Below are 25,550 nucleotides of genomic sequence, written 5' to 3'. Positions count from 1 at the left end.
GAGGCGGGCAGTCTTGCTTATTATTAAAAACTTTGCCTTTTAGGTTTAAATGTGGATCAATGCAAAGATCAATCACATTTTTAAAACTATAATGAATTGGATTTCTATTCTATTCTATTCTATTCTATTCTATTCTATTCTATTCTATTCTATTCTATTCTATTCTATTCTATTCTATTCTATTCTATTCTATTCTATTCTATTCTATTCTATTCTGCAATATATCCAATCCTGTCTATTCTCTTCTATCCTGTCCTCACTCTATTCTATTCTATTCTATTCTATTCTATTCTATTCTATTCTATTCTATTCTATTCTATTCTATTCTATTCTATTCTATTCTATTCTATTTAATATTATGTACTTCTGTTCTGTCTTATTCTTCTTTTCCTTAGCCTATATTTTATTCTATTTTATTCTATTCTACTTTATTCTACTTTATTCTACTGTTCTTTTCTTTTCTATTCTATTCTATTTCCCTCTACTGAAATCCTTTTCTATGGGGCCAAACCATTTCATATTTTGTATTTGGGTTGATCTTTCACTAGATCCATGGTGTAGTTGTGTGTAAATTTAGTGTTTTAATTGTGTGCATTCGTAGAAAATGACAAAATTCTGTAGTTTGTCAAACTTTGCTAACTGTTACAATTTTCTAATATTTGTAGCTTTGCTAGGGGATCGTAAAATCAGCTTTGCAGCTGTGAGTGAGGAACCAGACTCATCACATAGCAGTAATACTACCATAACCAATGAAGGAGATGACAAGAAAGGTACTAACACCCCTATTACATAGTGGAATGATCCATGCTCATAAACAACTATTATGGGATGTCACATGAATCAACCATGTGGGACTGCATATTTTTTTGTGGAATGGCCAGAATTTTTAAGACTAAAAGTATTTTTTTTACTTTATGCTTGTAATTTTATTGCTGAATGATCAGTATTTTCAGCATGCGACCCCCAATATATGGCTGAAATAAGATATTTACTGTAAACCATCTTTTTGTGTGGATTTTCTCATTCATAACCTTACTCCACCTGAGAGGTGGGTACTAAATAAAAGATGCTATAATCTATGTAATAGGTCTACGTGCCAAGCAGGTCAGACCAGGTCGCATTTTGCGCCGACATCCAGGTCAAAATCGTTCAGGTGGATCAAATCTTAAAGGCAGTTTCCGGTCCGGTAAAAGACCAGATAATTTATCAGGTAAGTGCATCTTGTATCAATTTGTTGTTCGCATTGCATAACAAGTGAGGATAATGGATAGGTTTTGAAACCATGCACACCATCAACCACAGCAAGTTGAGCCTCTAACAACTGAGCTGTTGTTGACTCCGATGGAAAGTTTCAAAAATAGACGCTTTAGAAAAGGTAATTTCAATGTCACATTGTATGCATTGAATTATTTATGAGAAATTTACAGTATGTGCAATAGACCATTTGTGTTTATGTAAATTTACCTCGATTCGGCACCGTGCATGTACAAGGCAAATCAGATATCTGTATTAGCCCTCTGGTGGCCAGATTAACAGTTTTATTGCCCCTTTCTTTTTATGAATTGGTCACAAGATTTTAGGTTGTATAAAATTTGACAGTCATTGCCAGTATATTTACTGCTGATTGGTGTCTCAATTTCTCTTATTTTCACCACAGGCAAAATTTTAATAGTTTCGTCATGTTTTCTAAATTCAGGTCTTGGACGTAGTGGAAGTTGTAAAGGCCGGAAAGTTAGCCTGGCTTCTGAGGAAGATGACCAGACAGCGGAAACCAGCAGTGTTGTTAGTGAGGTGCCGAGTCCACAAGATCCAGAAACACCGGATACTGTCAGCACACCAGATGCATTGTTGGATGTTGAATTCAGTAAAGACATGCCATGGATAAAAGTATGAGCATTTGTTAAGTCTTGGAGGATGCACTCATTTTGTAGTTGTTTAAAAAAAATGTAATGCAGGTTCATATGTGGAATATTCATTGGGATATTTTAAAACTAACACTGATAATGATATTTGAACTTCATAGGTTGTTGTTGATATCGCCAGCAAGTGTAATTTTATTTGCGATCACAAACATTATTGCCATCCTAACTGCTATGAACGACAGAAGAGAAACTGTTTCCGCTTGATGCGAGGTGTTCGACAAGTATATGGAGAAGAATTTGGCTACAAGAAAACAGAAGAGATTGAATTGAAGAAAATGGACGTCAAACTTAAAAGAAAGGTTATTTGAATTTATTTCGGTGATGTTATGATTGGAACATTATGTCATGCGTTATTGTTTGTTGCAATTGCATGCACACATTTATCAATACATTGTACTGAAATCAATATAATTTCGTTTTGATCTACATTAGGAATCGGGACAACCGTTCTCTCCAATGAAGAGTTTCCGTGAATTCCGTCGAGAGAGTGGATCGTCAACATTTGAGCGTCAAGCTAGTATGATCAAAGGATCCAATCAGATAAAAGCAGCTGAGGCAGCCAACGTCATTGATGCACTCTCAATTGAGGATTGTAAACCAAGACCACAAGATACTCCATTGCAGAAGTACATGAAAACACAGGTTAGATTTTCTAACTGGTTACCATGACAACTTAACAAGGGTGACAAGGATTTCAGTAACTTTTCAGTAATTGCAAACTTTTTGTAAATACATGTATAAGTATAATTGTGTTATGTCATTGTAGGTGATGTCATTGGTACACTGTCCATTTGCAATTGTGTCAAAGTCTGCACCAGTTTTAACAGAAGATATTTTCACAGATATTCTGCCTGTAGCTTGGGAGCTTCTATTGGACACTAGTCAACAGCTCGCTGCATCAGCTGGTAAATTATTATCATTATTATCTCAAAATTTGACATCAGTTGAAACATTTAAATATACACAGATTCAGTTTTATAAATGATTAATTGTTCTATATTGATAATGTGTATGATGTGACAGTAGTGATTGTCAGGCAATACATATATACTAGAATTCTTCCTTTCAATTAACAATTATCAGTGAGGTGGCTGAAATTGAAATATATTTGTGAGTGGTTGAATTATTAGAATGGCATTTAGTTATTGTTGAAATGATTATATAAATGTCAGTGTAAAACATAAAAAAAGACAGACGTTTGTATATTGTGAACTTGACTGTTTGCTTTGACCTTTTGAATACTAAAGTCAACTTTTCAAAACAAGTTGTTTTCACTCACAAGATAAAACTGCATAATTTTGTCCATACTTTTGGCAAAAATATTGATCAAGAGTGTATGGTAAATTACGTTCATTTGCTCCAAAATTAACAAGAAAATATAAAAAAATGTGTGAAAAATGTTGGCGGTAAGAAATGGCATTCTATGGTTAATCTTCATGAATATTCAAATGACTCTCTTCCATATATAGCTGCTGTGTTTTTAATCACCGCTGTGAAGATGCCAGCATTGGTGACAGAAATCATAAGCAGTGAAATGCACCATAGAGAACCCGGACAGCGTGTTGATGCGGTGTTACGATTTCAAGTACTATGGAAATGTCGTCATCAAGTCTGGTGTCGAATGGAAGAAGGAGCAAGTAGTATTTTCAAGGTACAAATAACTGTTGTCTTCGCTGTTAACATGTTCTTGCAGTTTCTAATAATTTAACCATTGTTACTTGTGCGATAAATAATTAATAATCTGTTTATGCCTAATTTCAACCAATAGTTTCAACAAAATGTTGACAAACTATTTATTGTTGAATTCAATATCTAACAACTGATATTAAATATTTGTCTAGCATAAAACCAGTCACCTAAGGAGTTTATTTGAATAATTATGATTTGTGATATTGATATGTTAAAAAAAGAGACTAAATGAATGTGAAGCGAATCAATTATGTTGTTTGTATTTTAAATTGTGTCGCTTAATGTAAGGAATGAACGATTTTGTTTCATAGCTTCCCCCGCCAAGTATCGATTTTACGCTTCCGTCACCAACTATTGGAATATCTGGAATGCCCGTAGTTGATCCGCCATGGATGCCAGTATTAAGTACAACAATTGAAGAAACTGTCAGTCAGTATGACGAGCGGGTAAGGCTCTTTGATTATACAATATTGCATTCAAATAAAAACATCTTGTTATAACCTCAAATCAGGCCTTTAACTGGTTAATATGGTATATAACATAAAGAAATAGTTGTATGTACTTCTGTTGCCTTGTATAGGTTTTCTTTATATTATTTCTATATAACTGAAAAGGACAAGGAAATATTTTGTTATTTGATAGAAAAAACAGTATATTTTGCCAAACCTTGTTAATCAGATATGTTCTAAATGATATGGTCATGACTCTTCTTATAATAAAAACGAATGTCATTCTTTTCTGAACATTATTCAGAGGTCATTTGCTGCAGCAGCAGTGACAAGAACCAATCAGAGGCTTGAACACCTTCAGAAAATGAAGTGTGCAGAAGAGGAGAAAAAGCGCAAGGCTCGCGAGAAGTTCAGTCTGTCGACTGTTCCAGTTATCCCGCAGGCATCATATGAACCATCCCATAATGTTTTATCTGATGAGGAAGGAGGTAGGTTAATCATGCTTGATTTTCGTGACTTTTTTCGTTATATTTTGTAAAGTACTATGCTTCGTATCAAATTATTATTTTTAGTTTCTGTTGTTGCTTTTAATTGTTTTAATATGTCTATCTGTTGTTTTATTGTTATTAATTTTGAAAATATAATTGTTGCTAGGAAAAAAAAGTCTTTATAAGATAACTAAATTTTAATACGGCTTTGCCAATTTGGTGATGAAATGATCAGAGATTAATTAGCATCAGTCCTGAAATATAGTCAACATACTTCTTATTAATATACCGTAATAGTGAGGAGTGCATCAACCAACATTAGTGACACGTTCTGCTGCTGCGGATGCAAATTTGAATTCAGTGTTGCGTGTTGTAATTTATATGTTTGCGTGACTATGATTACTTTAACTGTAGTTCATAACTAATCTGCCACTAGAGGGGGTAATTTCCAAGAACCAAGCTTAACCCTTTGAATGATTAAAAATGTGGTGCATTGACAACAGGACTTGATCAAATTAAAAATATATATATAGTGGGAATAATTTATGGGTCTTTTTTTGGGATACACTCTGAGAATATTACTGTAACACTATAAAAATAAGTGTGGATATGACAATGTCTGTCATGTAAAAAACAATAGCAATATGCAAATTACTGTTCATTGCAAGCTTGGTTTTTTATTGTGATGGAGTTAATACAATCAAGATTTGACTGTTATAGAGACATTTTCATAACTCTCTCTACAAATATAAGTTTTCATTAATGTGTCAAATATAAAATAGTTTCTGTTGTTGTTTGTCTTCAGTAGCTGCATCTTAATCTGCCTAACAGTGAGCTTGTAGAATATTTGTAATTTAGTTTTAGTTTTTATCTTGATGACTTTCTCTTGTATTCTTACTCGATTATTTTTAGCTTTAAAACACCAGACATCATGCTTCTCCGTGTTTTGTACATGTATGAGTCCCATGTGACACACACACGTGAAACATGTTTTTTTTTACACAAAATTTGAATGATTGTATCACTTTACTATTATGTATCCAATTTTTTTTTTTCATTTGTCTACTATTCTCTGAATTCTGTAATCTAAGTTGTATTAACCTTTCTGCTAGCCTCTCGTTTATTCCAGGAATATATCAACTTTCAGTTTGAATGTTTGTCATTCTTAAACTTTTTTCTTTCCTTTTTTTGCAATAATGATTCTGTTGATGGATTATTTCCATACTTTTTTAGATTATTAGGGTGGTTGTGTTTTTTTGTAGACAATTTCTCTAGTTTATGCGAGTAAATCCATTCCTCAAGGTTTGCGACTTTTTATTTCTGCACTTGCTGCAGTCTTCGCATGTGAATGTAGGTTTGAGGTAGAAACCGGAACAGCTAGGCAGGCCTGTTATAGGGGACTCCTTAAGTGCATGCCCAAAAACAGATCATATGTCTCCATCTAAGCAAACACTCTCTATTGCATTTCACTCTCTGACTTACAACGCTCTGTTTCTAATGCATGATAAATCAGTTCTATGCAAATTTATGCTAATCATGTCACTATATGCAAATATATGCTAATTATTACCACTTCTTCTAATCATTTCATTTCTCACATCATCATTACTCTGCTGTGGCTGGCTTGTATATTATTCCTCTGTAACCTGCTGTCGTACGTTCGTTCATCCATCCTTCGCTGCGCATGAACGTTACGAAAACCCAACCATGTAACTCCTTGCAATATCTTCACATCTGCTGCGGCTCAATAGACGAACCCTGCCAAACCCGACGCCATTCTACTGCCCAGCCTGCGATTGTTGCCAGTAATTTGACACGTAATAGAAATGTATCTTTGCGACGGGCATCCCTCTGGTCTGGTTCCACATTAACAAGCCCAGGTAGAGCATAACACTCTTTGAATATTTACTTTCAGAATATACTTAGTTACTTCCTTTTCATTTAACATTACAATGAAATCGCTTGATTTGCGAACACTGTATGGCAATATTAATGTTAAATTTAATGTTATTATTTCATGTTTTTATTATTTTTATACATTTATAAAATTCTCTTCTGCCTTTAAGTTTAGTCCAATATTATTCCAGTTGAATTAAGAACCAATTTCTGCTGACTTTTACTTTTGTTTTCTTTTTTTTTCCTTTTTCCTTCTTCTAGTATTAGGTGGGTGGTTAAATGGATCAGTGTAGAGTATAGTGCTACTATTTGGCACAAATTAGATATGCTTTCTATTCTTGTTTGCCTTACAAATATTTTCATTTTCTGCAGATAGTTTCATAGTTGAAAAAAAAAGAAAAAAATGGTGTGGTACTGTGGTTAAATTCTCAAGCACTTGTTTTTGTTTTGTTTTAGTTGTTGTTTTATGCTTGTTTACTTATGCTTGCAATGTTCGATAGCTCCCTCTGATTCTCCAGTTTTCCCTTTTTCTCTGCTGCCATCTGGTTTGCAATTTACAGTTCTAATTTATGCGTAATGCTAATTTTGATCTTAGGTGATGAAGAGAATACCGGTGCTGATAGAACGGAAAGACAGACACATAGTCATTCACATGCAACTCAGGTGTTTTTCCCATCATGCATCTGTGCAGCAGTTCTTCATCTCATAATGTTGATGAACGATGGAGACGTTAATGAAGAAGGCGTTGCTGGTTTGTAATCTTTCCTTGTTATTTGAAAGTGATTTATTGAAAAACATTACTACATTTTTGTATAATATCAGACAAAAAGTTTACCACCAAAGTTTTAATGCATCATTTTGAAAATTTAGACAACCAACAAATTTTAATTTCAATCAGATGAAAAACACGTTTTAGGTCTTGAATGATTGGTGAAAGAATCTGGAATAAAGTTATCTGGGCTTATTTTGTGTATTAAAGTATCAAAATTTAGCATTAATCATATATATTGTGGTCTGTAATGAAATTAATTTGAATTTTATGCCTGTACTACTGTAAAACATGTCTTTTTCGCGAGCATGTCTATTTTGCGAATTTAGCGAGAGAACTGATTCGCTAATTCAAGATGTCGCTAATGACTTTATTATCAATTCAAAATGGCCACCAAACAAAGAAATCAACAATGACAAGAGAGATTCGCTAAATCAACATTTCACTACTACCGGGTACGTTATTTTACCACAATTCGCTAAAATTGCATGGCGTTTTTTCAACATGTTTTACAGTATTTTGTGTGAAATTACAAAAATGACAATTTAATAGTGATGAGATGGCTCACTTCATATTCCTTTTCTTTCAGTCAGTGAAGTTGCTAACAAAGTCATATGGAGTTGTTTGGTGGAAGAACCTGCTTTATTTCTTCGTCACTTTCTTGAGAAGCTTACAAAAAGAAATAAACAGGTTTGATTTATTTTGTGTTTATTTTAATGGAAAACAACTTTAAAACATTTTATGATAAAACAGTACCTTGTTCACACGATCATCCTGAAGTGTTTTGTGTGTTAGTCCACTTAACCATTTGCAATCAGTTCAAAAACTTGGTTACTGTAAACTAGCAAGCTATGATAACACCGAGAAATAATGTAAGGAAACTTGCCAAAGAGGCTTCACAGAACAACTTGCTAGGACTGTATGAATAGTGTGTGACAAAGAAAAATACTTTATTATCTACAAACCAAAGATGAATTGTATTATTTTTACGGCTTATTATTACCTTGCTTGTATCATCAAAGATGAAAGGAAGTAATATATAAAGGGAAAAATGTCTGTTGTCGTCGTTTGTTGCACAGTCTAATGCACATGTGCAAACATACCGGTACCAATAAAATACATAAACTATCTAAACAGAAAACAAGATAATCGATATAAGCACTCCTATGAATAACCCTTTTGGATACCAAACTTTTGATCAAGATCTGAAGCTGATAGACAATTATATCTGCTAGTCCAAAGTTATCAAAACAAAAATAATGCACTCCCTATCTGTGTTCAAATTTACAATATGGGCTCACAATTTTTTAGCATGTGATGTTTTTTTTAGATGCGTTGCTCCCTAGTTGAATGCAGGTTGACATACAGTGTATATTTGTGAAATTCATGGAAAACATACCTTTTGCAAATATTTTTGCTATACCTGAATTAATACATTCACATAGCAGTTCAGACTTTTTAGTGGAGAGAAACATAAAAATGTAGTCTGCTCTTGATTTTTGCCTTGAATTAATTCCTCTGAGTTATTCAGCCCCCAATATGAACCATAAGTTATACCCTCTGGCATACAGATACGCTGCCTCCAATATGTGCTTGAATTATACCCCCTCAAACAGAGATATGCTAATTTTATGTCCCCAATATGTGTAGTTATTCTGCTTCCAATATGAGTTATATCCCCCTCTCTGAACAGATATTCTGCTCCCAATATGAATTATATCCCCCTCTCTGAACAGATATTCTGCTCCCAATATGAATTATATCCCCCTCTCTGAACAGATATTCTGCTCCCAATATGAATTATATCCCCCTCTCTGAACAGATATTCTGCTCCCAATATGAGTTATATCCCCCTCTCTGAACAGATATTCTGCTCCCAATATGAATTATATCCCCCTCTCTGAACAGATATTCTGCTCCCAATATGAATTATATCCCCCTCTCTGAACAGATATTCTGCTCCCAATATGAATTATATCCCCCTCTCTGAACAGATATTCTGCTCCCAATATGAATTATATCCCCCTCTCTGAACAGATATTCTGCTCCCAATATGAATTATATCCTCCTCTCTGAACAGATATTCTGCTCCCAATATGAATTATATCCCCCTCTCTGAACAGATATTCTGCTCCCAATATGAGTTATATCCCCCTCTCTGAACAGATATTCTGCTCCCAATATGAATTATATCCCCCTCTCTGAACAGATATTCTGCTCCCAATATGAATTATATCCCCCTCTCTGAACAGATATTCTGCTCCCAATATGAATTATATCCCCCTCTCTGAACAGATATTCTGCTCCCAATATGAATTATATCCTCCTCTCTGAACAGATATTCTGCTCCCAATATGAATTATATCCCTCTCTCTGAACAGATATTCTGCTCCCAATATGAGTTATATCCCCCTCTCTGAACAGATATTCTGCTCCCAATATGAATTATATCCCCCTCTCTGAACAGATATTCTGCTCCCAATATGAATTATATCCCCCTCTCTGAACAGATATTCTGCTCCCAATATGAATTATATCCCCCTCTCTGAACAGATATTCTGCTCCCAATATGAATTATATCCCCCTCTCTGAACAGATATTCTGCTCCCAATATGAATTATATCCCTCTCTCTGAACAGATATTCTGCTCCCAATATGAATTATATCCCCCTCTCTGAACAGATATTCTGCTCCCAATATGAATTATATCCCCCTCTCTGAACAGATATTCTGCTCCCAATATGAATTATATCCTCCTCTCTGAACAGATATTCTGCTCCCAATATGAATTATATCCCCCTCTCTGAACAGATATTCTGCTCCCAATATGAATTATATCCCCCTCTCTGAACAGATATTCTGCTCCCAATATGAATTATATCCCCCTCTCTGAACAGATATTCTGCTCCCAATATGAGTTATATCCCCCTCTCTGAACAGATATTCTGCTCCCAATATGAATTATATCCTCCTCTCTGAACAGATATTCTGCTCCCAATATGAATTATATCCCCCTCTCTGAACAGATATTCTGCTCCCAATATGAATTATATCCCCCTCTCTGAACAGATATTCTGCTCCCAATATGAATTATATCCCCCTCTCTGAACAGATATTCTGCTCCCAATATGAATTATATCCCCCTCTCTGAACAGATATTCTGCTCCCAATATGAATTATATCCTCCTCTCTGAACAGATATTCTGCTCCCAATATGAATTATATCCCCCTCTCTAAACAGATATTCTGCTCCCAATATGAATTATATCCCCCTCTCAGAACAGATATTCTGCTCCCAATATGAATTATATCCCCCTCTCTGAACAGATATTCTGCTCCCAATATGAATTATATCCCCCTCTCTGAACAGATATTCTACTCCCAATATGAGTTATATCCCCCTCTCTGAACAGATATTGTGCTCCCAATATGAATTATATCCTCCTCTCTGAACAGATATTCTGCTCCCAATATGAATTATATCCCCTTTCTCTGAACAGATTTTCTGCCTCCAATATGTCATGTAAATTATACCCTCTCACAGACCATGTATAATAATTCCCTTGTAAAGAGATATTCTGTCCCCAATATGTGCTATGAATGAATAAAACAGTGCATACAACTACAATTTTTCATCATGTTCAGCCAACTGGAAATTATGTTTTTAAAATAATTAAACAAATTAGACACAAATGTTTTTGTAAGATATTTACATCAATCAAAGACATTCAGTAGACTGTTGTTTCAATCCCAAAACTTGTTTGTATTCAAAATTAATTATGACAATGCATATACATATTGAAATAAACTATGATAAAGGAAATAATAATATATAACAAAGGGCAAGGTCACCAGAGTTCAACTATGTTTATTAAAGTGATAGAGGGCACTGTTTAACATTGGGGTTGTCAGTGTTCTCATTGCCAGCACAAATAGTTATGTATACAATTCTTATAATTTTCCAAAAAAATTTTTAAAGGTAAAACATGAATCTAAAAGCTACTAACTCTAACTTAATTATTTTAAATGAATTATGGTATGGAAATGTGACAGTTAAGATGAACTATCGACAAATTAATGTCTATTTTGGTAATATAAGTGAATTTTGTAGTAAATTCATGTCCATATTTGGTGGAATAAGTCCACTATACAGAATAAGTAAGTATAGATAAATTTTATTTCTTTTTTAGGAAGAACTTATTCTGCTGCTGAAGAAACTATTGACTCACATTGATTGGCTGCCTCCACAAACAGCTCATTGCATATTCAATTACTTGGTGAGTAGGTAACCAATCAAATGATGTTGTCATAACACCTGTTCTAATACAAGAACACAATTCAAAATGACATATCAATAATTAAACAGCAGAAACCTAGGGATGTTATAAACTTTTTTTAATATATATTTTTTTCTAAATTAAACGGATTGCTAGTATTCAAATTGACCAATCTAGAAAAGATATTGTGAAATCATCCATATTTCTAATCAATGTTAAAGATTTATTTCAATCCAATCAGTGCTTCATTTAGAATTGGACAACCACCTGACAAATATGTAACCCTATTATGGGTGAAGACAATATTTTGAGTTTGCAAGTGAATCACTATTTAGTATTTCAATAAAATGCTGATGATTGGTATTGCAATTTTTATAAATACTTTTATAAAATAAGATAAAGCTTTTTGCCCTTTGCCCTTTGCCCTTTGCCATTTGCTATAGAGAAGAGTGACCAAAATTGGTGTAGACAACTTTCAATACAAGTAAAATAAGATAATACATTTTTTTTTTGTATCATTATAATCAATTCTTTTTATATTTATTTGCTGGTAGTTTTTCAAAGTTTTTGTAATCTCAAAAGTCCATGATACAATATAATACATATGTAGCAAAAATCACAAAATATTAAAAATATGGAAAAAAAATGAAAAAAAAACAAAACAATACTGGTACATCAGATTTTAATCAGATTGTTTTTGATATAGACCATTTAACTTTTTTATGCAGTTAGTATGTAATTTGTACATTTATGTAAAATAGCTGAAATGACTTTTGTTATGAACAAATTCTCAATTCTTTACTGATCTGCTTCTCTTCACTGAAAAGCTTGGCCTGATGATGTATTACTGTCGGTCACCACAAGAGGGCGCTAGTGAAGCTATTGCCAACACATTGACTGTCATATGGCGAGTGATACCGTACGTTCAAGGGATATTCTTCAAAGACTTGAAACAGTCGCTGAAAAAAGAGCAATGTGATGTAAGATTATGCTTGTTTATTTTGTAAACTCTATAGGGGGAAGGGCAAGAATAAACCTTAGGTTTGCTATTTAGCGCCCTCTATTGACACATTTGTGAATTTTAGATGTTTATCTATTGTTCAGCACAACAGGTTATGTGTGGTAGTAAGACTGACAAGGATACATCTTATAAGTTGTACCATATTTGTTTTATTTGTAGCACATATGTTCACATTAAAATGACAGAGGTATGTTTGAGGTCAAAATGTGTAGACATGCACATTTAATATCGTAATAATTTGTATTATTATTTATTTCAGCCGTCCATTATGATCACTGCATTTATGCCAAGTGCCAAGGTGAGAATCAATGAATTATTTATCTTGGTACAAACTATAAGTTACAATGTGTATCAATTTTAAAAATGTATCTAATGTGCTCCTCAACATTTCATTTAAAAGGCTTGTTTTAAAATCATAAACTTCAGTAGTTCGGTCCAAACTTCACATCAAAATTGGAGAAAATTACAACAATTACAAGTCTTGTTTGTTGAATTTTTTTTAGTTTTCACATAAAAATACAGTTGAACTTTAAAGGCTGATGGCTGTCATGATATGTTCATTATGGGTCCCATGCGACTTATACAAGACATAAAAAAACACAACCCTTTAAATTTGGATGGGCATATTCAGAAATACTGGTATGGATTCACTTTCTGTAAAGTCCACTTGTGTTAGCTTTCATAAAGTAAACCTGCAAAATATTTTCCATTTTTATTCAATTTTGTTATAAAGACCTGTAGTGAACAGGAAATCATAAAAAAGTTATAGAAAAAATACATAAAAAATTTTTTAAATTTTGGCAGGTTGAAACTACATTTCATCTCATATCTAATGTACAAAAAAAACATGAAATGCCTGTAATTTAATAATAACTTTTCTTAATTTACAGAAACTAATTGTACATGGTCCCAACGAGTCTGACATCCCAACACAACTACCTGTCATGGAGGTAATAATGAAATGAGATGAGGATATCTATCACCTGTCTGACATCTGTTGTCTGCGTTGATAACTTCAGTGTTTTTAAAAGCTATTAATTTATGCTGATAATCGTTCATAAGTTTTTCCTTTTTATGTACCATTCAAAACAAAAATACTAGCTGTGATTCAGTTTATAAATACAAATATTAGTGCAACCAAGTCTAGTAATTTAAGTGAAAGCCAACAACTACAAAATGATCATTGATTATAGAAATCAAACATTTTTATTAGCGAATATTGATATATTCATCAATTGAATTTTTCTCACATTGCCATACCAAGAAAGGTTTTTAAATTGTATTTATTTATCATAACAGGACATGCAGTTTGAATCAATCTACCAAGACTGCGTTGAATTCTTCAATATTCGAGATGACGAGCAGTCTTCTCATTTCCTGGTTGATAAAAAGTCAAGTAAGTAGAATCAACACGTCGGGATGATTTCACTTTGAATGCCATATTATTTTTCTCACTTTTTGTTGCAAATTTTCATAATTTCTTTACTGATTTTGAACATTGCCTTTTGGTCTAGATCAACATTTCAGAATTAGTTTGGTGACAGAAAGTTTAACAATTTTTTTCGTGAATTTTTAAGTTGAGTGTATATTCATGGTCACAAAAGTCTAAAAGCTCCTGTCTTAAGCCCCCTCCCAGTTCAAATTAAGCATTCTATTGTACTGTAAAATGAATGTAGAACAATGAATGGTAATTAATTAATTGCCTTTAGTCTGGATTATACCTAGTTGCAAATGTGTCAAGTTTATGAATATTATACATTTATTTCACAGATCAACTGTTGGATCTAAAAACTTATGTTCGAGATGTCTACGCATATCGAAGGTCCTACTGTCCGCAGTTAGTACTGAAGAAGATAAACAGTGATGAAGGTTACGCTAAATTACAGAAACAGGTAACAAACAAACAAACACATATCCGATTTTGTAAGAGAATAAAGCTATGGGTAAAATTATATGGTGAATTACAGCCACAAAAGTACATGCTGAATTCCCATCGCATGTAACGGAATTCTTATTTTCAATAAGTTTACAGAATAGTTCATGGTTGATCATCCAATCCCATGGTGACTAGGGTTAAATGCAGACAGCCATGGTCACCATTTTGCTAAGGTACTTGTGGGCAAAGAGGGCAAAGATTGGTGTAACTATTATTAGACAGACGCATCTGAAACCGGCGTTATTAGATTGACTTCCATCCATCGTTACTTCAGACATTCCTGATCACATTCAAACCTCTCACGTACATCAGACATCTTGTCAAACATATCAACGATGACTTATTATATTCTGCTTCACGAATATTTAAAAATTGTTAAATTTTAAATTAAACTACAAAAATTTTCATCATGTTCTTTTTTGATTCACACAGGCATTTACATCAAAGTTGGCAGAAATTGGTCGAGTGTATTTAACCCTTTTTATATTGAAGAGTACTCCTCCAAATCATGTAAGTTGAAATCTTGCAATATATGTATTTATAAATGAATTTCTTGATCATTATTGTTAAATAAATATTCTTGATGACTTGCAATTATTATTGAAAGTGAAATACATCAATTTAAGGACAGCATTCAGTTGTGAAAATCATGTTTGTTTTTTTAGAACAAGATTAAATGTTTTTCTATTGCTCATGCAACTTTGGCCCAGAAAATACCCATAATTATGTATTAATACACAGTTTGGTTGATACAATGCTGTCCTCTAAACAGATTATTTATTAAAGTGCCAAATTGTGTTCAGTGGATCTCATGCAAAATATACAACTAGTTAATTCTTTATTTGTTTACATAAAATTTGAAAATATGCAAATGACAGTGATGCTTTAAATATCATTGTACTTACAAAATTGGGAAACAGGTGTCCCTATATTTTATAGTGTCACTATAGTTTAAAGATCACAAGTTGAACATTGTATTGAAATCTTTCCTGCCATGTCACAGTCTTGGAAGCTGCATGCCCTTAAATTAATCTGCCCTTGATTCAGGACATTAATTATTCATGGATAATGTTCCATTCTCCATCATATGTGTAGTAAGATAACATTTATTGCATTTTTATGACATCTACAGACGATTACCCACATGAACTTCCTACATACAGAATTCATGAGATTGCCAGCATTTCCCAGAAAGGCCCTGGATGCTGAATTTTCACTCTACTCTATGGAGGAGATGGGCAAAGTGAGTAGTAGGTTTAATAAACATGAAAATTGTATACACTCTTTTGGGAAGGTGTTCAAGTCGTCTAGAGAATGGGTTAAAATAAAGAATCTTCAATGTTACACTTCTGAAACCAGAAATTGTAGTAAATTTTGCCTGCCAACAACTCTTACATAATCACTAGAAATTTTATCATTTTGATGATTTGAAGGCGTCACACAGACTAAATAAAAATTTGTCTGTAACTCGCTGCCTAAAGATCAACTGACCAGTAAAATGTCATTCTGCGTTTTCCCATGAACTTACATGTCTATTATTTCTACAGGAGCTGTATGGTCTGGATGTTTTACATAAGTATATTTGGTCAAAGGTAAGCAAGTTATTCCTCTATAATGTACAGTTAATTTATTTAATGCATTGATTTACGGTTAAAACGTTATTGACACAACAGCCAGGGAATAAATAGTTCTAACAAATATGAGCAAGTTATTATTCTGTACTGTACAGTTATTGGAAAATTTATCTAATGCATTTATTTATGATAAAAAAGTTATTGATGCAACTAAATAAGTACCAGAAATAAAAAAAATGTGTAAATTTTAAAAACACTACAAATTCTTGATATTCTGAAGATTGAGTGGTTCTATCGAACAAACAAATAAAAATGTGGGTATTATGAATTTGCTTTCATGAAAAAGATTATGTTGCCATTGTGGCAGCCATTTTGGATTGGAAAATGAGCAAAATGCAGTAAAGGTTTATAATTCAAAAACTAGTTTTTTTTTCAGACTTTAGAAAAAGCTAATTGTAAATGTAAAATTCAACAAAATTGTTGTCCCATAAGTTGACATGAACATCATTAAATTTGGTAAATATCAAGTTTTAACCATTTGATTAAAAAATGTAATAACAAAATTATTGTATCAAGCAGAAATGTAAAAAAAGTTTTAGTTTTATGCTAGTTTTGAACAAAACAAAAAAAATGATAAAAGGATAAAAAAATATTAGGTGATATGGTAGAAAGTCTGGAAGATATGACAGAAAAATAAACATGGTGCCTAGACTGTGTTCTGTGATTGTTTCCGAAACAAGAATTGAACACATTAAAAATCTTGTTTTTCTCACCTCATTAGTTGATGACTACTGTGGTCTGTAAGAGCAGTAGTGACTTTAGCTGGGGAGCAGATATCCAGTTATTCCTCAATGTTATTAACGGTGCCTTGTTGTTACACTGCGAAGACTCACATATGTTGAGATACTCTGTGTCATGTTATATCAACATCGCTAGACATCTTAAACAGATATTTGCTACCAAGGGGTAAGTACAATTAATGTATACTCCTTTCAAACTGTCATTAATCTGTTAGTAGTGCTTGCACTAACATAAATAACAAAAGTATGACTGTCTTAAAATCATATATTAATCATCCAGCATACAATAAATGCTATTTTTGGTATATGTTGCATACTTATATTGCAGATTTGATGGCTAAGAGAGAAAATGCGGTATATGTCGCACACATGAAAATTGGTAGATCTTCACACGTAGATGAAAAAAATGTCGTAATTGTGTCCATTTAACGCGCAATTAAATTTCAGATCATAGATCTTTTTTTTTGTGTTCGGAAACAACAAGTTGTCTTTAGCAAATTGTTTGTTTGTTTTTCGTTGAAATTATGTGATGTTATTTATTGGGTATGAATCCACCACACATTTAGTTTCACACAAAAACAAGACATATTAATGTCGCATAGGTCAATCAAAAATGACTGACTGGTGGCCATATTGTTTTTAAATGTGCATGAATTATTAACTGGTGTGATTCTTTGGCACAAAGTTATAGTGTCAACTCAGTTCACTCTCAGCATATATTCACATGCAAATGTACACTGAAATCAAAATTTGCCCAATGGCCATTGAGTTACAGCACCTGGTCTGTTTTGATATACACACATGACAGACTGAGTAGTTCTCAAGTTGTTGTATGTCTATAACTTAGTATTGTGTGTTTAACTTTCAGATACACATATATAATACCCACAATGCTACAAGTGTATGCAAGTCAGCACACCAATCCTATGATCACTAGCACCATTGAGGTATGTCCAGCCACTTGTATTTATTTAAATCTACAGTCTGCATAAACCATTAGATACATGATGTAAATAAAGTGGAAGTGAAAGTACAATTCTTTTTCTGCAACATTTCCAAGTTTACATTTTCATCCTACCAAGTTAACCCTTTTGAGCACCAATTTGAAAGTAAATTTTTGTAATCATTCACAAAATAAAATCCACACAATTTTTTCCCATTTTTTCGAAAATTTTGATTAATACATGTAGAAAATAGAAAATTACATCCATTCAGTGCAAAATTATATTAAAAAATTATAGAAAAATACTTAAAAACGAGTAAAATGTCGCATCATCAAGAAAAATGTTATGTCCTTTGATTGAATACTGTGAATTATTGTTCTGTATTTATCATCTGTTCTAGTATGCTTGTCGGCAATTCTATATTCTACACCGAAAACCATTCATTCTCCAGGTAAATATAACATTTCATTCTCAGACCAATTTATTGGAGCTTTTTTATTATATATTTGAGGTTATCTTGAATAATAATCAAAATATTCTTTTCTTCATTTCACTCATTGCCAGTTGTTTGGTGGTGTAGCCTCTATTTTGCAGTACGATGCTGATTACCAACCCACTGAAGTACCCATAATTCCAGGAAAGGTAATACGATTACATAATTGATTATTTGTGATCTCTTCACTTTCTATCTAATATCCACACACCAATTATATGTAACCAAACATTTCCCTTTTTGTAGCTCAAATATGCTAAACATGAATCGTTTTCAGTGGTTATCCTATCCTGTCTGTCTTTCTGTCTGCTTCGCTCTTTTGAAGTTGACATTGATGGTTGTTTTCTTTACGCTGTACAGGTACCAGCAAGATCACTGTTTCGTCTACTTTTATCATTGGAAAAAGATAGCAGAGATACGCTGGATATACTAGATCTAGTTCAAGGAGAGAAGCCACTCAAAACTCTGGTAAGTGAATGAGTAGATCTAGTTCAAGGAGAGAAGCCACTCAAAACTCTGGTAAGTGAATGAGTAGATCTAGTTCAAGGAGAGAAGCCACTCAAAACTCTGGTAAGTGAATGAGTAGATCTAGTTCAAGGAGAGAAGCCACTCAAATCTCTGGTAAGTGAATGAGTAGATCTAGTTCAAGGAGAGAAGCCACTCAAAACTCTGGTAAGTGAATGAGTAGATCTAGTTCAAGGAGAGAAGCCACTCAAAACTCTGGTAAGTGAATGAGTAGATCTAGTTCAAGGAGAGAAGCCACTCAAAACTCTGGTAAGTGAATGAGTAGATCTAGTTCAAGGAGGGAAGCCACTCAAAACTCTGGTAAGTGAATGAGTAGATCTAGTTCAAGGAGAGAAGCCACTCAAAACTCTGGTAAGTGAATGAGTAGATCTAGTTCAAGGAGAGAAGCCACTCAAAACTCTGGTAAGTGAATGAGTTGATCTAGTTCATGGAGAGAAGCCACTCAAAACTCTAGTAATAGATCTGGTTCTGGTACAAAATTCACTGAAAACTCTGGTAAGTGAATTAGTAGAACTGGTTCTGGTACAAAATTCACTGAAAAGTCATGTAAATATATTGTTCTGAATGGAAATCAATTTAATTTTTTGTGAATTTGTGTATTATAGAAAATCGCAACATTTTGCAGTAGTAAACACAGCGATTTTGATAAAATTGTGTCCAAATGATAGCCATTAAATCATCAAATCATGTCTGTCTGTCTGTCTGCTCATCCATCACAGGTTGATCAGATTGATTTGTATAATTTTGTGAAACCATTTATAAAATACTTTTATAAAGGGATTTCTTAGAAGGCGACTGCTGGCTATTTTAGCCTTCTAGTATTCTATTTTCATGTGCGAAGCCACATGCAGTGTCTGTCTTTCTTTGTTGACACTTTGTGGCACTAATATCTTAAAAGCATTACAGTTTAGTCACTTACTTTCTTGATTGAGCCTTCTGATCCCAAAAAGAGTAAATTTTTCACTGTTTAATTACTGTAGGATTTTTGTTATGGTAATGATCCCATGGTAACATTCTCAGTGACTGATGCTATCAGGATGTGTGTTACCGTGGTAGCATATGCCCCAGAAGCACAACGTAGTGTACAGATGATGGTAAGTAAGCCTATTCAAATTATGAATATTAACTTATCTTTCTGTATTAATGTATAATTTGAAGACATTTTGGAGTTATGAACAACAGAATTTTTTGGGATAAATCAGTACTTGCAAAATTTAATTTCTAGTTCAGCCTTTTGATCACCAGACTTTCTTGCCCAAATTTTTCTGCCCTTTTTTTTCATATTCTGTAATTTAAGAGCAAACAGACAAGATTTTAGTAAATTTTCATTTTTTTCTAAAAAATTTGGCTATTTTGGTCCCCGACCTAAGAAGGAAAGTGCAGACTATATCGCTGTACACAAGGTCTTGATGATTTAACAGCAAAAACAGGTAGCAGGAATCTTTAACCTTCTCACCACCAAACTTTCTCACTCAAATTTGTCTGCACATTTTTTTATATTCTTCGATATTCTGGAAATGAAATGAAATTTTGGAGCCAACTAACAGAATTCGAGTAAATTTTCAGTTATTTTTGTCCCAATCTTCTGAAGGAAAGTGCAGACTATAAAATGGGACTATTTTGTGAATTTGTGATGAAAATAGAGAACTGGTGGTGAAAAGGTTAATACAACACATTGCATATGGTCATGCAAAAAGATTCACATTTTGTTCATATCCTTGAAATAATTCAGCTATAATTCAGCAAATTACAAATTTGTTTTCAGCATTGGGTGAAATAAATTTCCAATTGTCACAAAAGGTGTGATGGACTGTGAAATTTAATTTTGTGATGCACCATGGAAGATGACAAAGCTGAAATAAAATATTACTGCCTCCACAGTACAATAAATGCATTGTTACATTTTCTTCTAGACTGTAATGGAAGCCATTTTACCTCATTATTTACGACATATCAAAAAACAGACGCAGAAACGAGACAACCCATCAGCTGCAAAGTCGGAAGTTGCCACTATTGGTAGTCTCAACATCTCAATGCGAGCTTTGATCAACAGTGGAGAGGTGTTCTCCAGGTGGTGAGAATTGGATTATTAAGTAGATGTAGTAATAGTGTAGAAGTGCTGATGAGTTACTGTGTTTCAAAATGGTTTACACTTTAATAACTACAATCACCCATGACATATTGGTTGTTACATTACACCCACAATATATATACATGTAGCTCATATGTACAAATCCTATAAAAAAGAAATCTCCCCTGTGTGAGTATGCCATAGAATCAATATGAGGGCCAACATCACTGGTCGTTATTATTTCATAAATCGATGCCGAACAACAAACAAAGATCCTATCCTATTCTATTCTATTCTATTCTATTCTATTCTATTCTATTCTATTCTATTCTATTCTATTCTATTCTATTCTATTCTATTCTATTCTATTCACATAAAAATGTATTAATGTTTTGTTGCGGTCTGATCCAAGACGTAAAAAACAAAATGACAAAAATTATCATTTTTTTGTCATATTTCTATCATTGTATCCACTTTATTACACTAAGTACATTCATATATTTGATAAATGTATTAAATTTGGCAAATGTACTTAAATCAGGAATATGAGTGGACCAATCAGAAAGGTGGAAACTGTCAATGCAGCATCCAGCTTCAAGAGTTCTGTCAATGCAAGTTCAAGGCCAAGTTCACTTAAGAAACCATCTAAGAGGTCAACTGGTCCTAGGTCACCTAATACTGATGATGATGGATACACTGTTGACATCATGAGTGATGACCTCAGAATTAGGTCAGTATGATATGTCGAGGGTCAAAGGTCATTGTTTACTAAAGTCTATATTACAATACGATATTGGGATTCTTTATCTTTTGAACACCAATGTCAACTTCTGTCACTTTTCACAAAATAAAGCCCACATTATTTTTTTCTTTTTATATTTTTTCAAAAGTTGTGATCAAGGAAATTTGGTGTGGTCTAAAACTATAAGGAAAAAATACATAAAAATAGGCAAAGAAGTTGTACCAAAGTGTTGGCGGGAAAAATTAGAGCGCACAAGTGGTTAACCAATGGCTTGCTTGAGATCAAACCCATCATTTCCACATATCTTAGCTCTGAATTCTCACATGTACATGTAGCTTGAAGCATTTGTTACAGTGTTCTCCTGTAGGTACGGTGAAACCTGTCTGAATTAAACAGACATTTACTGGGCATTCATCATTAGTTAGGTTAATGAAGAGTGCATTAATAAACTTTCCCCACAATATATTCTGAATACTTTCGCTCAGATTTATGGATGAGAAAACACGGAAGAGATACGAGGAGGACCTGGATGATGTGGAAATGAGAACGGAATTCAGGAAACCCCGGGAAACCATGCTGAATGTATCTGCAGAGTTTTTCTGTTGGTGTACTCCAAGACTTAAAGAACTGCGTAAAATGATTGAAACCAGAGTGCAAATTCCAGACTTGTTAGATCATAAAAGTCAGCTGGTAAGAGAAACAATTGAACTTGCAATGAAAATGTTTATTTAGGTTTGAACCTAAAAAAAAAATGTAATGAACTGAATATTTCTTTAACAAATAACAAACAAACATACATGCACATTTCATCATCACAGTATAAGCTGGTACCAAATATTCTACCTACATTCATACAATTGTTTTTGTTTACAGAAATTAGCTGATATTGCACATAGTCTGCTCAAAGTTGCCCCGTATGATCCATTGACCATGGGCTGTAAAGGAATCCAAAGGTGAGACACAAATATAATTTTAACTAGAACAGTGTAAGACTTGACATTGACTCTTACTTCGCTGTCAGCTTTTATCAATGAAATAGTGCTCTGCTAATCTGCTTGCTTTCATTGGGAACATTAATCAAGGTGATATTCAATCTTCACTTCTTAGCTCCAAATTATCATTCGATTTCATAAATTACTGGAAAAAAAAATCTAGATATGAAATGGTTAATAATACAACAAACTACAAAAACAAGTGGTTCTCAATATGGCAATAGTGAGCATTTGCTTCATAATTTTCACAAAGTAGTGATTATTTATAAAGTGATGTTGTTATGCATCTCGTTCATCTGATTGGTTAGATATATGACTGAGATGCTTCCATTGGTTGATTGGACAAATGAAGCCCTGCGGCCAGCATTGAATTTGATTCTCAAAAGACTGGACAAACTATTCAACAAGATATTTAAAAAGCCTATACTTCGGGTAAGTTCTTTTTAGCTCCGCTGTCGACTTTGTCGAGCGGAGCTTATCATATGAGTGATTGTCCATCCGTCGTCCGTGTCAATGTTTTACATTTTCGACTTCTTCTTGAAAACTACAAGTCTGAATGCTTTGATACTTGGTGGATATGTACCTTGGGTAGACATCTCTCAGATTTGTTCATTTCATGATCATATCTTCAATTCTCTAATTTTGGTGAATATTTTTGTCATTTTTGGTAAAAAGTGATATTTTCAACTTCTTGTTAGAAACCGCAAGTCCAATTGCTTTGATATTACATATATAGGTACTACATGTGGACCACTCCCAAATTTGTTCATTTCATAATGATATCTTTAATTTTTTAATTTTGGTGAATATTTTTGTCATTTTTGGTAAAAAGTGATATTTTCGACTTCTTGTTAAAAACGACAAGTCCAATTGCTTTGATATTACATATATAGGTACTACATGTGGACCTCTCTCAGATTTGTTCATTTTGTAATGATATCTTTAATTTTCTAATTTTGGTGAATATTTTGTCATTTTTGGTAAAAAGTGATATTTTCAACTTCTTGTTAAAAACCACAAGTCCAATTGCTTTGATATTACATATATAGGTACTACATGTGGACCACTCTCGAATTTGTTCATTTTATAATGATATCTTTAATTTTCTAATTTTGGTGAATATTTTTGTCATTTTTGGTAAAAAGTGATATTTTCTTCTTGTTAAAAACCACAATCATTTATGGTCAAAAATGATATTTTTGAATTCTTGTTGAAAACAGCAAGTCCCATTGCATTGATACTATGCATATTGTTCATTTTCTAATGATATCTTCTGTTCTTTAATCGAAATGTGCATTGCTAACAGCGGAGCTATCTCAGCCGAGAGGCTGCTTGTTTAAAATAACCATTATTATACCGGTAATAATTATAATAGAAACAATGTAACTATAGAACGTTGAGCGACCCATAAAACAGTTCATAGATGAGAATTAAGCTTTTTTTGTTTTGATGTCATTAAGAATTTATTTTTCCATATTTTTCCAATAAAGTTGACTTTAAACATTTTTTTATGTTTAGATCAGAAAATTTTAGCCAGTAAGTTCTTACTAACTTTACACCGTTTGAATTTTTGCTCTTTCTTGTTTCTGACAGCGACATCTGGATTGGGAGTCGGCTGCTAATTTCATGAAAGGGATTTATCTTACAATGTGCAGACGGAATATCATAGCCCATTTACCTCATCTTAAGGTACAGTACTAAAATAACCGTTCCACTCTGCAGAATGTGGTTGAGGTTAGAATTACCATAATTGGATTGTGACCTGTGCAGTGCTGACACTGTCATCACGATGATGAAAGAAACTTTGTGCTCCTACCGGGTATTTTAAAAATAATATTTACAAATAATGTTTCCATGTGTATAGCAGGTCTCTATTGTAATATATATAGTTCATAGCACAAAGTTCAGCACAACAAAAAATGATTATAGAAGCAACTCCAAATTTACAGCAACATAATATCCTGTCAATAATCTAACTCACGATCAGTCTAGCTCATTTGCATACATGTACACCACTTTGAATTCAGGATGCCAAGATAAGAGATCAAATAACACCCTTAATATTACTACTGGTAACCTTAAAAACAATTAGAGAATAGATGTTACAGTTGTTTTTCCTGGCACTAAATCAATGTTCCCTGTCCTTAAAAACGAAAGGCAAAGCTATATATGGAAATGAACTGTGGTGGCGCTATAACCAACAACTATCCTACACAAGGCTTTAATAGTTTCTCTATGTTTTATACTTCTGCAATATTTATTGTTTCTGCACTTCAGAGCCTTATTAATGTTGGTATAGCCTTGGTTTTGGCTGATGGCTCACAACCAGGAGGTAGCGATGGAATGCCACTCATTCACTTATCTGCACCTACTGGAGGAGTTCAGTTCACACCACCTCCTGTATTCTGTTCATCCGTTGTGAGAATCACTGCAATGCAGATGCACTGTTTGAAGGTTTGTTATTTCATTCCTCAGTTATATTCAAAGTACTTGGTAATGCTATATAAGGTAATGCATGGTATATAGTGTGGGTAATCAGCCTACTATTTCAATGTATATAGGTAATATGGGTAATTGCCTGACACATTTCATAAATATTATATATATATATTAATAATATATTAATGTTTTTAAAAAGTTATAAACACATTGTTAATTATATCTTAAGTGAATGGCAAGTTATACATAGGTAAATAAAAACAAGGGTGATTTAACATCAGAGCAGCTCTTGACTCCTTACCTTTATGCTGCAGAGCACCACCACCACCACAGCATTCTGCCTTTACCACTTCCTATATGGCTGCCTTTAGTTGACACAATTCATAATATATATCGCTGTATATCAGTAAATAAACCAAATTGTTGGAGTCATTTGCTCTTATGGCTGCCTTTAGTTGACACAATTCATAATATATATCGCTGTATATCAGTAAATAAATCAAATTGTTGAAGTCATTTGCTG

General features: G+C 33.2%; 1 protein-coding gene across 1 annotated transcript in view; it reads left to right on the top strand.

Moving 5' to 3' along the window:
• The window catches only part of LOC100374775 (protein unc-80 homolog), a 125,908-nt gene that overhangs the window by 81,990 nt on the left and 18,368 nt on the right, over positions 1 to 25,550 (top strand). The window contains exons 15-48 of the mRNA XM_085498737.1: positions 666 to 770; positions 1,088 to 1,210; positions 1,697 to 1,887; positions 2,024 to 2,221; positions 2,355 to 2,564; positions 2,689 to 2,827; positions 3,392 to 3,573; positions 3,923 to 4,057; positions 4,365 to 4,548; positions 6,300 to 6,428; positions 7,040 to 7,195; positions 7,803 to 7,903; positions 11,404 to 11,490; positions 12,318 to 12,470; positions 12,771 to 12,809; positions 13,402 to 13,461; positions 13,811 to 13,907; positions 14,282 to 14,403; positions 14,880 to 14,957; positions 15,580 to 15,690; positions 15,995 to 16,039; positions 16,803 to 16,987; positions 17,690 to 17,768; positions 18,166 to 18,216; positions 18,330 to 18,407; positions 18,619 to 18,726; positions 19,764 to 19,877; positions 20,697 to 20,854; positions 21,396 to 21,584; positions 22,082 to 22,286; positions 22,470 to 22,549; positions 22,897 to 23,020; positions 24,182 to 24,277; positions 24,866 to 25,042. Of these exons, the coding sequence (XP_085354863.1) occupies positions 666 to 770; positions 1,088 to 1,210; positions 1,697 to 1,887; positions 2,024 to 2,221; positions 2,355 to 2,564; positions 2,689 to 2,827; positions 3,392 to 3,573; positions 3,923 to 4,057; positions 4,365 to 4,548; positions 6,300 to 6,428; positions 7,040 to 7,195; positions 7,803 to 7,903; positions 11,404 to 11,490; positions 12,318 to 12,470; positions 12,771 to 12,809; positions 13,402 to 13,461; positions 13,811 to 13,907; positions 14,282 to 14,403; positions 14,880 to 14,957; positions 15,580 to 15,690; positions 15,995 to 16,039; positions 16,803 to 16,987; positions 17,690 to 17,768; positions 18,166 to 18,216; positions 18,330 to 18,407; positions 18,619 to 18,726; positions 19,764 to 19,877; positions 20,697 to 20,854; positions 21,396 to 21,584; positions 22,082 to 22,286; positions 22,470 to 22,549; positions 22,897 to 23,020; positions 24,182 to 24,277; positions 24,866 to 25,042 (4,289 nt within the window). The remainder of the gene's footprint in view (positions 1 to 665; positions 771 to 1,087; positions 1,211 to 1,696; positions 1,888 to 2,023; positions 2,222 to 2,354; positions 2,565 to 2,688; positions 2,828 to 3,391; positions 3,574 to 3,922; positions 4,058 to 4,364; positions 4,549 to 6,299; positions 6,429 to 7,039; positions 7,196 to 7,802; positions 7,904 to 11,403; positions 11,491 to 12,317; positions 12,471 to 12,770; positions 12,810 to 13,401; positions 13,462 to 13,810; positions 13,908 to 14,281; positions 14,404 to 14,879; positions 14,958 to 15,579; positions 15,691 to 15,994; positions 16,040 to 16,802; positions 16,988 to 17,689; positions 17,769 to 18,165; positions 18,217 to 18,329; positions 18,408 to 18,618; positions 18,727 to 19,763; positions 19,878 to 20,696; positions 20,855 to 21,395; positions 21,585 to 22,081; positions 22,287 to 22,469; positions 22,550 to 22,896; positions 23,021 to 24,181; positions 24,278 to 24,865; positions 25,043 to 25,550) is intronic.

This window comes from Saccoglossus kowalevskii, chromosome 1, assembly GCF_978046115.1.
Source record: "Saccoglossus kowalevskii chromosome 1, keSacKowa6.1, whole genome shotgun sequence".
Classification (NCBI taxonomy): domain Eukaryota; kingdom Metazoa; phylum Hemichordata; class Enteropneusta; family Harrimaniidae; genus Saccoglossus; species Saccoglossus kowalevskii.
The sequence above is the reverse complement of the archived record's forward strand: the minus strand, read 5'-3'. Positions and strand labels throughout refer to the sequence as shown.